The sequence below is a fragment of the Nicrophorus vespilloides genome, unplaced genomic scaffold (genome assembly GCF_001412225.1).
Source record: "Nicrophorus vespilloides isolate i.1.1-1 unplaced genomic scaffold, Nicve_v1.0, whole genome shotgun sequence".
Taxonomy (NCBI): domain Eukaryota; kingdom Metazoa; phylum Arthropoda; class Insecta; order Coleoptera; family Silphidae; genus Nicrophorus; species Nicrophorus vespilloides.
In genome coordinates this window covers 4125-18339 of record NW_017097708.1, presented here as the reverse complement: position 1 = coordinate 18339, position 14215 = coordinate 4125, and the positions used below count along the sequence as shown (strand labels likewise).

At 32.0% G+C, this 14215-nt stretch overlaps 1 protein-coding gene and 1 non-coding gene across 2 annotated transcripts; both read left to right on the top strand.

Moving 5' to 3' along the window:
* The first annotated feature begins 12121 nt into the window (after positions 1–12121).
* Positions 12122–12205, top strand: Trnal-cag. The gene has a single exon. It is a non-coding gene; the product is annotated as a tRNA-Leu (tRNA).
* A 420-nt stretch (positions 12206–12625) lies between these two features.
* Positions 12626–14013, top strand: LOC108560784 (E3 ubiquitin-protein ligase SINAT3-like). The gene has a single exon (XM_017918464.1). It carries the CDS (start codon positions 12910–12912, stop codon positions 13717–13719), a length of 810 nt encoding a protein of 269 aa, XP_017773953.1. The 5' UTR covers positions 12626–12909; the 3' UTR covers positions 13720–14013.
* Positions 14014–14215: the final 202 nt, after the last annotated feature.

Below are 14215 nucleotides of genomic sequence, written 5' to 3'. Positions count from 1 at the left end.
ACATACTTATTTATTTAACCGCTTTAACATAACTAAAACTTCAAAATTCCAAGAAAACAATCAACCGAGGCGAAAAAAAGAGTATGAAGCAATGATGATCATTGCAAACTGTCAACGACTCAAACTAGGTGCGATAAAAACCGCAACTAAGAAGCTTTTCTGTTCTTGGTCCACAATTTCAAAATTGTTGAAACAAACATAATAAAGTGTGTAAAATTAACAATGTCGTTGATTCTCGTAAAGAGAAGTGTGGTCGTAAGCCAAAAGACTATAGTCAACAATTTTAAAACATTCGCAAAATTCCCATCAGCAAAAGAAGCATATTAAGATTATTGATACACGAATCCAAAATTCTCAAAAGTACATTACGTAAAATGTAAAAAAAAGGAAAAATAAGAGAGTTACAAGTTTTGTAAAACTGTTGTTCACCGATGAGAAGTTAAGACGTAATGAATGTAATGAAAACGCTATAAAAACAGCGCATTTTTTTTTTAAATAAAGTTTAAAATGTTGTATCTATGATTTTTATATGTTTCCTCTTCGAATTAACGAAAAAATTGTTCAGTAATTCCTCATTTTCTTGCTTTTTACAAAAAGTAGCAGAGGAAGTATAATAAATAAAACGTAATCACTGTATATCATTGATGTTATTTACATATAGAAATAGCATTTCGGTATGTAAAACGTAACAAATCGCTTCACTTTCCTATATATAAAAAAAGAAAGAATGACGTTACAAATAGGTGTAATACATTACTTATTCATCTGTGATTGATGATTTGTTCCCCCTTTTCTTTTCCGCTTTCTATTTTTTTTCTTCATCTTCTCGTTAGTTAGGTTGAACAATCGATACGTTTTCAATTTGATGCACTTTCGCCGTTCCCAGTGACTTTTTGTTTGCATCTTAATTACGGCTATGATTGATGGCGTTTAGTTTGCAAGTGGGACGTCCCATTAAAAGCGTAGCCGTTTCGGACGATTTGCATACACGTCGACCCTATCCGCATCCTCACATACGTCGTTCCATAATTTTCTTTGTATGTATTTATTCCTTCCTTCCCTGAGCTCTTTCTTGTCATCATCGTCTTCGTCCTCGACCACAATAAGTCGATTTGTCATGCTTCCGAATCATTTTTCATCCGGACGGGAATCATCCCGACATCCTCGATGATTACATAAATACAACAAACATATCGATTGAGCGAGCGAGAGTGACCGGCTTAGCTGGAATCGCTTTATTCGGATAAGTGAATCCCCGATGCGGAAATATGTGTTTGTTTAGCGGTCGGAGAAGCGAAAGATGAACTAAAATAGTATTTTCGTGCGCCCACAAAGCGCAGCGGCATCTAATATATATTTATGAACGGCGTTCGTTCGTTCGTTCCCTTCGCATATGAAAAGTCTTCGGCGGATATGAAATGCCGTTGCGAAATATTGAAAGGCCGACGACGACTATTTTCACACTCACATACGTCTATGAAATTATATTTCCGTATTTCATCTGGCAGGTCGCATTTCATTTTTATCGCCCTCCCACCAAACCGATAAATAGGTTTCTTTTGTCCCTACCTCCTACCACGCTTTTCCTTCTCTTCCACGCTCAAATTCGAACCAATAAATAGTTTTCTTGTTGTTTTGTTTATTAAAAAAAATATATATTTTCCACTTCGCTGCTGCTTCACAATTTGCGAGTGCTTACAAAATTGTACATAAAAAAAATAAATAACTCAAATCGATTTGCTTACATGTTCGTAAAATTGCTTAGGTTCATTTTATAATATTGTACACCTTTTATTATTTATTTATACCCTAATATTTTACAGTTTATTACAAGAATGTTTTATAATCCAATACCAAAACCTCGCATAGTCCGGGTAATTGGTACAATCAATATCGTTGACTGTTTGAAACCGCACAATTAGAGAAACTAATTTGAAATACTCAAAAGAGATTTGACTTTATCTAGTGCTTTGAAATATTCATAGGTCTGATATTAAATCCGGACTAATCGAAACCAGAGATATTTTATCAACGCGTAGATAAGTTATCACTTAACTTCAAGAAATAATGCCTTATTTAAAATTTTATTAAACGTTCAAATTATCTAAATTTTACATTTGTCTTTTATAACTAAAATTAAGCTATAACTTAAAACTACTATAACTTTTGAACCGTTGGCAATGTTGTGTCCATATTTCGCCTAATGATAGCTGATTTTATTGTTTACAAGTCTGCGGAGGCATTTGTATCTCAGTCTTTTGGAAAAAAAGTTATCAGCGATGGAATTCAAACGTAATATTGTTATAGCCCAACATTTCAGTGAAAAACCAAAAGTGGCTATTGTTAAATTTTTTGTATCTCAAATCATAACACGTTATAACGAAGCTAGTAGTGTTACAAAATGCTATTTTGCTGGTCGAAAAGAAAACTACATCTGTGGTAGAAGTGGTTCGGAAACTTAAGGCTGGAATTGAATGAAATCCGCGACGCAGTAGAAGACAAATGGCTACTCAGCTGAACATATCGAAAATAATCATGCAACAAATACTCAAAATCGAACTCAAAGTGAAGCTTCACAAGGTCCAAAAAGTACAAGATCTCACCGATGTTCAAAAAAATACTAGACTCGATAGAGCGAAGGAGATGTTGCATTTGCACGAACGGAGCCAATTGCAAAATATCGTCTTTTCTGATGAGAAAAATTTCCCAATTGAGAAATTCGATCGAATTTACTTAGAAGAGAGATCAAACGAAAATTTAGACATTCGAATGGCCACAAGAAGTCAAGTACCACCGTTTGTGGTAGTTTGGTAGACTGTCACGGTTGATAGTCGCAGCCATATCGAAAATTTGAATTGAATTCAAAAAATTTAATTCTTTTCCAACATTTTTTGCTAGTGGTCGAATAAAATCCAATTTCAAATAAAAAAAATACAGCGTTCTGAAAAGTTGCAGTTCAATTGGGCCACCCTGTATATAAATTTCACTAACTGGAATAGAGTATTTTATGCATATTAAATATATACAAATTGCGTAATGTGTGTATAATTAATATCATGCTTGTCGTATTTAATGGATTTTGGTAACGAAACGTGACTCATATTTAGTGTAATTTTCGAAAATTCGTTAACCGCACAATCACATATTATTTTGAATCCCTCAACCACCCAGTTATACTCACCGATAATTTCAATAATTTACAACATTTAAATATGTAATATCATTAATTTTAAATTATGAAACTACAACAATAACTGACACAGTCCGGTTTTATCCATATTCACTATATAAAATTTCAAAACAAACTAAAGTTTATAAAATTAATACTCAACATTACTTTTTTTATATATAAATTGTTGTTTTTTCCCCAATTTATATAGTGTGATGTATTAATTTCATCCATTAGTCCGAATTATGCAAGGTATTGCTCTTGTCTTTCTTTAATGTACTTTGATTCTAATAATTACTAATAGACTATGCCAATTTAAAACATATAAAACCAGACACTTTCATACTGTTTGACTGTATTACTTGAAACCGGACTAATCGAGGATGTTTAAGCAGCAGAAAAAAAGGATTGTTGTGAATTTGGACTTATAGAAGCAGGACTATGCGAAACATGTTGTATTCATTTGTAATTGGATTCATAACAATAATTTAAAACATAAACTAAATTGGCTCGTGAGACTCTCATATGCAATAAATAAAATGGAAGACTTTATACACATTTCGCAACAACAACAAAAAAAAGGGTAGAATATTCTTGTGCCCTTTAGAAGACAAGGATTTATGGGCGAAAGGAGTAATATCTTTCAAGATGCGACCCGTAGTACAGAAACGTGTAGTCCTCCATAACGAATTTATGTAAAATATGAACCTTCCTTTTGCACACAATTGTTTTGCTATGTATAGAAAACGTATACACTTGCACCACACCGTATAATTTCTTGTTTGGAAACACATGAAAGTTTAAAATCATCATCTGAATGACAAATATTCTGCATGAAATAACTAGTAATTTAATATTATCCTAACTCACACTTATCGTATTTGCGATGATTTTCATTGTTATTTCTAGTTTAGTTTAATTTATATTAAAATAAATATAGTTTCCGCTCCCGTTTCAGATCAGCGGACTCATTGTACATGTTTTAAATTTATAAAAATAAAACTCTTTAACGTGGATCAAAATCTACGTGTACCTACATAATTACTTTATTGCATGTCGTAATTTCACTTCAAATTAATTAGAGAAATATTCGTTTCATGTAGACTTTTCTTCAAATGGAATATAAATAGAACACTCACATTTCTTTATTAATGAAGCTTCTCATGCGTTACGGGATAAGAAACTCGATTTAATTTAGATTTTCAATTTTGCAACACACATATTTTCTATGCCTTTTAGCTTTTATTTCAGGAAAATTTCACAAAGAAGATAAAAGTTTTCAGTTGGTTTTCTACAATTTTTTTTGTGCTCTTTGCGCTTTCTTTTTCTCTCTTTTAAACGGCATACGAATATATATATGTGGGAGCGGAATAAAGGAGGAACATATCCGGGGAAAATCTATTTCTCGTAGACACTGTTATGTTCACATGCAAGATCTATCGATTGGAATCCATTATTTTCGCTTCACGTTTTATACACATACACTTTTTATTTTTATTTTTTTTTCGTGTATTCTCTCTATCAGCCAATGCCAATGCCCGGATCCCACCAGAACTATTCTCAGAGCCACGCACCACTATAATCTCACATGAATGTGTATATAGAGACGTTTAGGACACGCACATTTTGCTTTCCATAGAAAATTATAATTTCCTTTCCATTTTATGTCTACTCTTATGGATTATTAATTTTCCTTTATATTGAAAACACAATTTTTTTTTAGTAAAACATACATTTGTTTCAATTTGAGTAATTCTAAATAGTGGCGGAACTGAAATTAGAAAATGGACACATCTAGACTCTAGGATGTACAACAACTTAAGGATGTAATGGAAAAAGTTGTGAAGATTGTAAACAAGATAATAGCACGATCGGCATTAATAAGACGATTCACAGACGATTCAAAGCTTTTTTGGAGGAAATTGAATTGAAATATGGAGATTTGCTGTTATATTCTGAAATACGATGGTTAAGGCAAAGTTCTTAATAGATTTGTAGAGTGTTTTGATCATATACAAATATTTCTTGACGAAATGATCTCGAAGTCAATGATAAACAATGCCTTTCAAGACTTTTGTTCTTATCAGACATAATGAATCATTATAATGATTTCAATTTACGACGCCAAGGAAATAACAATACAGTTTTGAAAATGTATGAGGAATGGAAAACTTTTACATCGAAATTAATATTATTTGAAACTGAAATAAAAAGTAAAAAAAAATATTCCCTTTGTTAAAAAGGGGACATGAAAAAGAAACTATCGATGAAAGCAATCTAAATATGTTCGAAAGTTAGATTTTCGTTAATTAAAAGTGAATATGAAAGTCGATTTCAAAGTTTTAAAACCATGGCGAAATGTTTACATTTATAATAAAGACCGACGAAATAGAAGAAAATGTTTTAAATTTGCAGTATTTTCAATATCTACAAATTGAAAATAATGATTGAAATATTATATTCAATTTTTGTTTTCTTATTAGAATATTTCTTTTAAGAACTGTTTGTTGCTATTAAAGCGATGTTTGTCAATAATGAAAGAACATTAGAATCAATGTTCATATAAATTTACTATTTTTTTTAAATATTACAATAAAAACTCTCCGAAATAACTTATGTGAACATTGTCAATAATAATTATTGATTTGTATATGAAAGGGATTTCTTATATATTAAGTTTATTGCGTATTGAAATAAAAATCGAGCTGGATCGTGAAATTATTCGGAATTAATATCATTACGTCGTTGTGTAAATTTATTGAATTCGAAAATGACACAAAAAGGAGTCGTTTTATTAAATCAGAGAGCTGCAAGAGAGTGAGCAAAAAGGAAGAGGAAGAAGAAAAGTTTATATATATCTATATATAGTAGCGTCGATGTAAGTTAGATTCTACAAGGAACGGGAAAGGAATAAAACTTTTTCCCTTCTTCTGTTTAGGAACGGGAGACAATCAGTTTTTACTTTATTGGAACACACACTCGCACACTAACACACACACACATATACAGTCGCAATCGATACGCGATCATTCAACGTCGAAAGGGGCAAAAGAAAAATAAATAGAACCTGAGCGGAAAGAAAACAACATGTATGGGGAGCAAGAAAATAAAGGGAAACTTGGCGGAAAACCACGAAAAGTGAACTTAACAAGAACAAGAACATAAAAGTGTTTGTATGCGAGTGTTCGGCGTTGGTTCTCTTGGGTAATTATGGCGAAGTGATTTGTGCGGTAATCGAGGAGTTTCTGTTTTTCGTCGTCGTTGCCCATATAAATTACATGAAAAGCTGCACCTGCTGAATATTGAACACGTTCTTGTTACCGTCAAACCCCCCAACTCCGATTATCTGCGAGAACAAATTTATTCCCCCCTCTAAGTATATTACTAATATTCCATATTGTCTCCAAATATAAGAACTCACACATTTCGTTCATCTCACCTCTTTATACCGCCCGTATATATTGCAAATTGGATTTCGTCAAGAGGAAACAAATTTTAAAATTTCTTATTTAAGATATAAGCTAACAAATTCACGAACTTTACTAACCGAAAAACTAATAATTCGTTAATTTTATTTATAATTTATATACAAAATATTAACATGCAACTAAATTTCAATTAATTATAGATTTATCTAATAGATAGGTAATAATAAAATTACGGTTGTAAACGTTTTTTTTTCTTATCTAACATTTAAGTTTTATGTAGAATTGATAACGTTTTATAGATGTTAATGAAAAAGGTTTATCGAACGCGATAAAACTGTGCAGTAAAGTGATTGAAACACTCTGAAAATTAGATCTTAAAATAATGACTTAACATCTGTTTATTTTTATGGGAATCTGATAGAAACAAAGAGAATGAGAGAGAGACTGGCGATGCTGCGTTTCAGTCCTTCGCTTTCCGTTCTATTTTCCTTTCACGGTTTTCATTCGATCTGTGTGCGATTTAACGATGGGTCTCTGTGAATTTGTCGGAGATATTGCTTTCGTCGAGTGATAAAATAAGAAGGTAAACCCCCATTTTTCCGGACGAGTTGCGGTTAAGTTTTGTCGGTGATAGGAGGAATAGTTTCGAGCGTCCTGAAGTCTGTTCACCGGCAAACGCGCACTGCCGCCATCAATGTGTAAACGTGCTTGGAATCCGGCCAGCCTAATGACAAATAAAATGCATCGTTTACATTATTTATATATATAATTCTTGTGTAGTGGAAGAGAGTGTTCTGTTAGCTAACAACAGATATTAAACTGAATCATAATTATAGTTTGTAGTGAAGAAAGTTTTTAATGTTTGAAATTTTTGTATATTTGAAATTTACCATAATGAATATTTGAGAAAAATTAAATGTATTGGATAGAAAATGGAACAAGAGTTATAAAAATTAGAATGGAAAATGTGAAAACAGGTTACAACATAAAATAAGTATATTCTTCTATGTGACTGCTCTCACAAGGATTATCATACACTCTGTATATATCAATAAACATAAACCAGATCCATTAGTACGAAATATGTTTAATGCAGTATTAACACTGACTCGTAAATCATTAACAAAAAAACGGATTAAAGTGTTGCGGCGAAGAGGAGTGACGCGGCTAAAGACCAGAAGATAAATAATCATTGGAAGCCGTTCTCCCGCTGAAATATGGTCGGTGTTAATTCTGAAAAATTTGCCTCTCGATCGGGGCAAGTACGGATTACGATTTTTTTCTATATTTCTTTTTATAGTGTCGCTAATAAATTTCCGCTAGCGCGCAATCCAAGATAAAATTGAGGCAAAAAAAAAATAGAAAACTTGCGAGCAATTATTTTCCAACTGACTTTAGCAAATAATTAAGAAGAAATAGCAATAAAACAGTAAGTCCGTAAAAAAACCATTCAATCGATATTTAATACAGTCGAGGAAGGAAGTATAAAGCAGATGAGACGAGTTTATTTTAGATACAATAATTTGATCATTATTTGTGTTTGCTTTCAATCTTTTCGATACTGATAGATTTTTAGGTATTTAACGTTTAATATAATTATCGTTTAACCACAATTGATTTATTATTAAGACATAATAAATTGCAATAAAAAAAAGCATTAACTATAAATTTCTTTATTGGAAACGTAGAGAAATAGAAATGTTTCGAATTACAGTTTCAAGAAATTGTTAAAAGTTAATAACATGGGTAGGGTTTACGCGGTCCCGTAAATAAACAAAGATCACTATTGACAGGTCTTTGGGACCTAAAAGCGTGTAAAAGGATAAAGAGCTATCGACCCGACACGCTGTTTGTTTGTCCTCTAAATCCTGTCCATCGAAGCCTCCGGCAGACAGGGTTTCCTCTCGCATTATTTTCTTGTTTCTTTTTTATATTTGTTTAAAAAAAAATAATCGATTATCAATTTTGTATAGCTCCGCAGATTGCGTTTTTCCATAAGAGAAATTAAACAAGAAAAATAAAAAAACTGGTATCCAATTCTAGAAAATTTCCATATAGATCGAATTATAAGTTTTCAGAGTTTGTGAGAATGTGTGGTACTACATTCAGGAAGTGTCTGGAAGCACTGGCATTATATATAATCGAAATGTTTATTTGTTAATCAGTCAGTTGATTTGTGATTCATGTCCGTACATTTGGAGATCCGACTGCGTGTGAATTAAAATGGAAAGGCGATGCAAAATAAAACAGTACCAGCTGTGAGGGTGTGATTCGACTTGGGATTTATCCAATCTATGCAAAACGCGTAGGGCCAAAAATAATGGGGAAACATAAAAATAAAATAGAAGGAAAAGCCATTCGGTTGGGTGTAAATGTTATGAGAGTTCGTATATCCGGTAACAGCACGTAACGAGCGATTCATCATCTTGTCTCCTTTCGAAAACGTGGAAATAATATGTTAATATAGATAATAGTTTTAGATAGAGCCTTCGAATCAACTGCTTATCGTCGCCGCTGCATGATTGATGGCGGGGCGCCCGCGGTTTTCCTCTCTTTTCGCCGTTCGCGATTTCCCGCGACACGCATTTTCCACGTTCACTATTTGGTTAACAAATCCGTCAGTTCCATTCACGTGTATATTTATGCATTATTATTTTTTTTCATTTATGTGACTTTTCTGCTTATTTACTTTTACAACTTAATAAAACTCTGTTTAACAACATCGCAATATTACTTTATTTATATTCGTTCTTTCAAGAATTCACCATCAAATTTCATGATACCTATCCAAATCTTTACTACGCTCACTTCTGTTAACCTTCTGTTCTTTCTATCGTATTTATTATCAAGTAAAGTTATTTAATGCATTAATAATGAACGAAGAAGTCACATTAATTAACCAACTCAATGCTTTATAGTTATCATATATAATTAGTGTACATCTTTATATATAGGAAAGTTACCAGATTTGCCTAAGTTGGACCACTATTATAAATGACACCTGTATTTGAATAGTGACCAATATAGATTGAAATGTGAAGTAGACTGATGATATAATAGATATAATTCTAATAATATTATTGAAAATTAAGTGATTTATTAAGATTGAGATTTATATACATTATAATTATATTGAGAAGAATGAAGTAGGATATGAAAACTGGATTTTATCCTGCACTAATTCGGTGACATTCATCGATTCTTCTGAACGAAACACAAACTAGTTGGTTTGTATAGACAGGGATTGATTATGATGAATGCGATGAAGTTTACATGGCGAAAGGGTACGCAAAATAGGGAACAGACGACATAGAAGCCGAAACAAAAACAATGCTGTTTGGTTTTGGAGAGGTCCAAATTGCTGAATTCAGTTATAACTAAAGTTTAAATTTGATTTGATTTAAAAAAAATGTATAGATTAAGAAGAAAACATTGAAACGCAATTTAAAGATGAAATTAGTATATATAGCCAACTTACGTGTTATTATAATATCAATTTACAATAATTCCTTGTTATTAATCTTAATATAAATTACTTTAATCAGGTTTACATGCGATATTAACGATACGATATGGTTCCATTTGCGAGCCAAACATCGATTCAACAACTTGTGCCAAGAAACCCAGCCATACATGTAGTTAAAATACAATTTAAAAAAAAAACACTAAAACGCTACAATGATTCTTAAATATAACAAAATATGATATTTTTTCAAAATTATTATAGAAGTGCTAAAAATAAACAAAAATTGATATTGATATTTTTCAGAGGAAGAAGTATTTGGAACTGATACTAATCCATTTAGTCAACTTATTGCAATTTAGATTGTATTCAATTATCATTATTTATAGTGGTTTTCTCGTCAATATGATAAAAAAATTGATGATTTTGTTTAAATTGAGGATGATATAGACATATTATAAAGTATTATAAGAAAGAAAAGTGATTAAAAAGGTTTTCGTTATAACATTTGAGAACTTGTTAGATCAGATATTTATTATACATAATTTCATTAATTTCTTGTGTACTAATTTTACAATATCTTAACATAAAATCTAAGGTGCTATTGACCTTGTCTCAAATTATGTATGTACTTGTATAATTTTTGCAATAAATATTGTTATTATTATGAAAAGTAACAAAAACCTTTATTTTGTATTATTATTATGTAGAATATTTGACAAATACAGTTGTCGTAAAGATGGCTTCAATGTGAAAAAGGGATAGAAATCTATTAGAATCATAGCATTTTTGTGGGTGAGATTTGTGTGTGTACTGTGTATGAGAGGGTGGAATGGTGCGCGAACCCGACTACTGAAAAGTTTATATTCGAAAAGTTTCCAATATAAAAATACACGGTGAAGTAAGTACGTCTACGTGATACAGTAAACATGCATTTTGTTATTTATTTTCACTGTTTTTTTTTTCCGCGTTTGTGTGCAGATATATTCGAATGTGCGACTCCAAATGGATATAGCACATACATATAAACATACATGGGAGTCGCAGTCGCCGTTGCGTCCATATCAATACCAATATACATGTACGAACACGTGGGAACTCGTAACTATATAGGAGATATATGGATGTAGGTATAGAGCATTGTGTATAAAATAGCACCTGTTAATACCCCATTTTGTTTTTTTGGTACACTTATACAGTAGTATCGCTATGCAACGTTCTATCGATTTGACTCCATGTAACTCTATTACTAAAATCTAACTCGTTCCGTTGTCTCCCTTGCACTCATAGTCTGCCCACATTCATCTGTTCGTTTTCACACATTGTTCGCCCCATAAATTTCAACTTCGCCAGAAACAAACAGCATATAACAAAAAAAAAACAAAAAGGAACAACGGAAAGGAAGAAGTAAAAGCAGATCGTATTAAATCATTTCACATGACAAATTAACAAATCGCCACTCAGCGTGCGCAACATTAATTTATGAAACCTTAACAGAAAGGAATTGTCTTCTTAACTTTGATATCCATTTCACTCATCTATTATACGAAGTTACTTTGAGATTTAGATACTATAAATTACATGTTTTTCAAATTAACATATTTTTTTAATAATAAAACAATCATTTCTTTCAATTTAATGTAATAATGTATTTTTGTATATTATTTCTACATTAACCGTTGATTAGTTCACAAAATATTTCTCAGGTATTCAAAATCTAAGTAGACTAAATGCTTTTAGTAATGTGTCAATTACAGATTATGTGTACTTATGGTTGCATACATTATTTTATATAATTAATTAAACGATAATCGATAGCATCTATAGCAGATACCATTTGTCTGCACGAGAATGTTGATAATTTGTGATCTATTTCACATTTAGAATGTTACTTTTATGGTAAAAGAAAAGATGTTAGTTTACAGGATTCATAATTTTAAATTTGTTTGTCCGAAAGATTGGTGACTGCTGATTTGCACTTTTTAATTAATTAAACTGTCAAGTAAAAGCTAATAAATTCATGTAATTTGTATATGAAATGGAGACCATTTTTTTATATAAGTCAGGATGGCCGAGTGGTCTAAGGCGCTGCGTTCAGGTCGCAGTCCACTTCTGTGGGCGTGGGTTCGAATCCCACTTCTGACAAATACTTTTTGTTTATTCGACTTCACTAGATATTTAGTAAATCATCAATGGATTATAAATAAGAAAAAGTATCACTTGGAAACTTATGTTTTTAACGAATATTGATTGATAAATATTATATTTAGAATATTCTATATATTTAGTTACTCTGAATGTTTATTATGATAGGCATTGTTTCAATTTGATGTTTACATACGCATTTGTAAAATTGTTTATTTTTCGAATTTCCCGCTGAACAGAAAATGTTTTTTAAAACTATATATGCATATTCATTCGAATATAGTAAAATTGGGTTTGTTGATAAAATACTGCTATTAAAAAGCAAAATAAAACCGTATAAAAATTGTGGTATGGTTTTTAAAAAAATACACTACAATTTCAATCTCGTGCTTTTTGTTTGGTCAAAAATAATAGCGCAGCACGTTCGTATCGTTAGAATTGAAATAGATTTCGCTATTTGTAAAGAGAATAAAGTGGGAATCGTATGTATATATAGTGAGAATAAGGATGAATATAAACTGATATATTGCAAAACCGTTTATTTTATTTATCGTACATGACTAATTCATGTAATAATTGCATATTCGCAGTTTGAATCAGCAACACTAAGGTAAATTGAATTTCGTTGATCCTGTATTCATTCCCCCCAGACGAGAGATAATAATAGTAAGCGCGTTATTACTATTGCGAGTATTAAGCACAAAATGACACAGATGGATGAAACATTGGCGATATTGGACCACAGTTTACTACAGGAGTTGGAATGTCCGGTTTGCACAGAGATTATGCATCCACCTATAAAGCAGTGCATAACGGGGCACAGTTTCTGCTCTCTGTGTTACATGAAATTGAGAAAGTGCCCTACGTGCAGACAGCAGCTGTCCACGACGGCGAGGAGCTACGCTCTGGAGAGGCTACACTCCAAATTGGTTTTCCGCTGCATGAATCGCGACGAGGGTTGCGATATAATAGACTACGGTAAAAACATATTGGAACATCAGCAGATCTGTTGTTACGGTGCGAAGAGGTGTCCCCTGCAGGTGATAAACGATTGTCAATGGACGGGCCACACCAGAGACATGGTGGATCACTGCAAAGCGGAGCATCCGAACAACATCTTCATCACCAAACGACAAAGATTAACATGTTCGAATTTCTCGAAGTGTCATGCAGCCACGACGAGTTACTTCTACATCATCTTCTACGCACACAACGAGTTCTTCAAGTGCGCCTGGCAGGTGAACTTCGACACCGGTTTTATGCGTTGGTGCGTCTTCAAGATGAACCACAGCAAGAAGCAAAACTATCATTTTCAAATCGAAATCGAGAACCAGAACCAAGATGGCGATAGGCTCGTCGTGAACGGTAAATGTCCAGAACTGAAAACGGAGCAGCAAGACGTCGTCTTCAACAACAAGCAGTTCTTGATCACGCACTACGACATGATCAAGGGATTCTGTAAAAACACCGACCTAATCTACATCGTGAACATAATAAAAGACGAGGATTTATAATTCTGTGACACCAAACCACACACACAAAAAAAAGGACAAAAACTGTAAAAAAAAAAATTATGATCGTAACGATGTGTAAATAGACTGTGCTGAATGTGTTCGTTTCTTAAAACTGACATAATTAAGTATATAATTGCAATTTGTGTGCAATTTTCTTTCTTTTAAAATGTATAAAAAAAAATTGTTTGATTTTAAATTGTATTTCGCTCCGTAGAACATTCCAGTTAGTAATTATTCCAATTTTTTTTTTGATATACGTTAAGAACAATAAAATTGTTTATTTCTGGATGGATCGAATATCTTATCATGTTGTTGTTTCTTTATTATTATTGTAATAATAATAATTTTCAAAACATTTATAACAGTCATCATTTGAACATTTAAGCCACGACAATTGAAACATATTTTTAAATAATTTATTAAATATACCTTGAAATATATATATATGCAATGCAGACGGCTGAAAACTTATGCGAGGCTATAGAATAAAAAATAC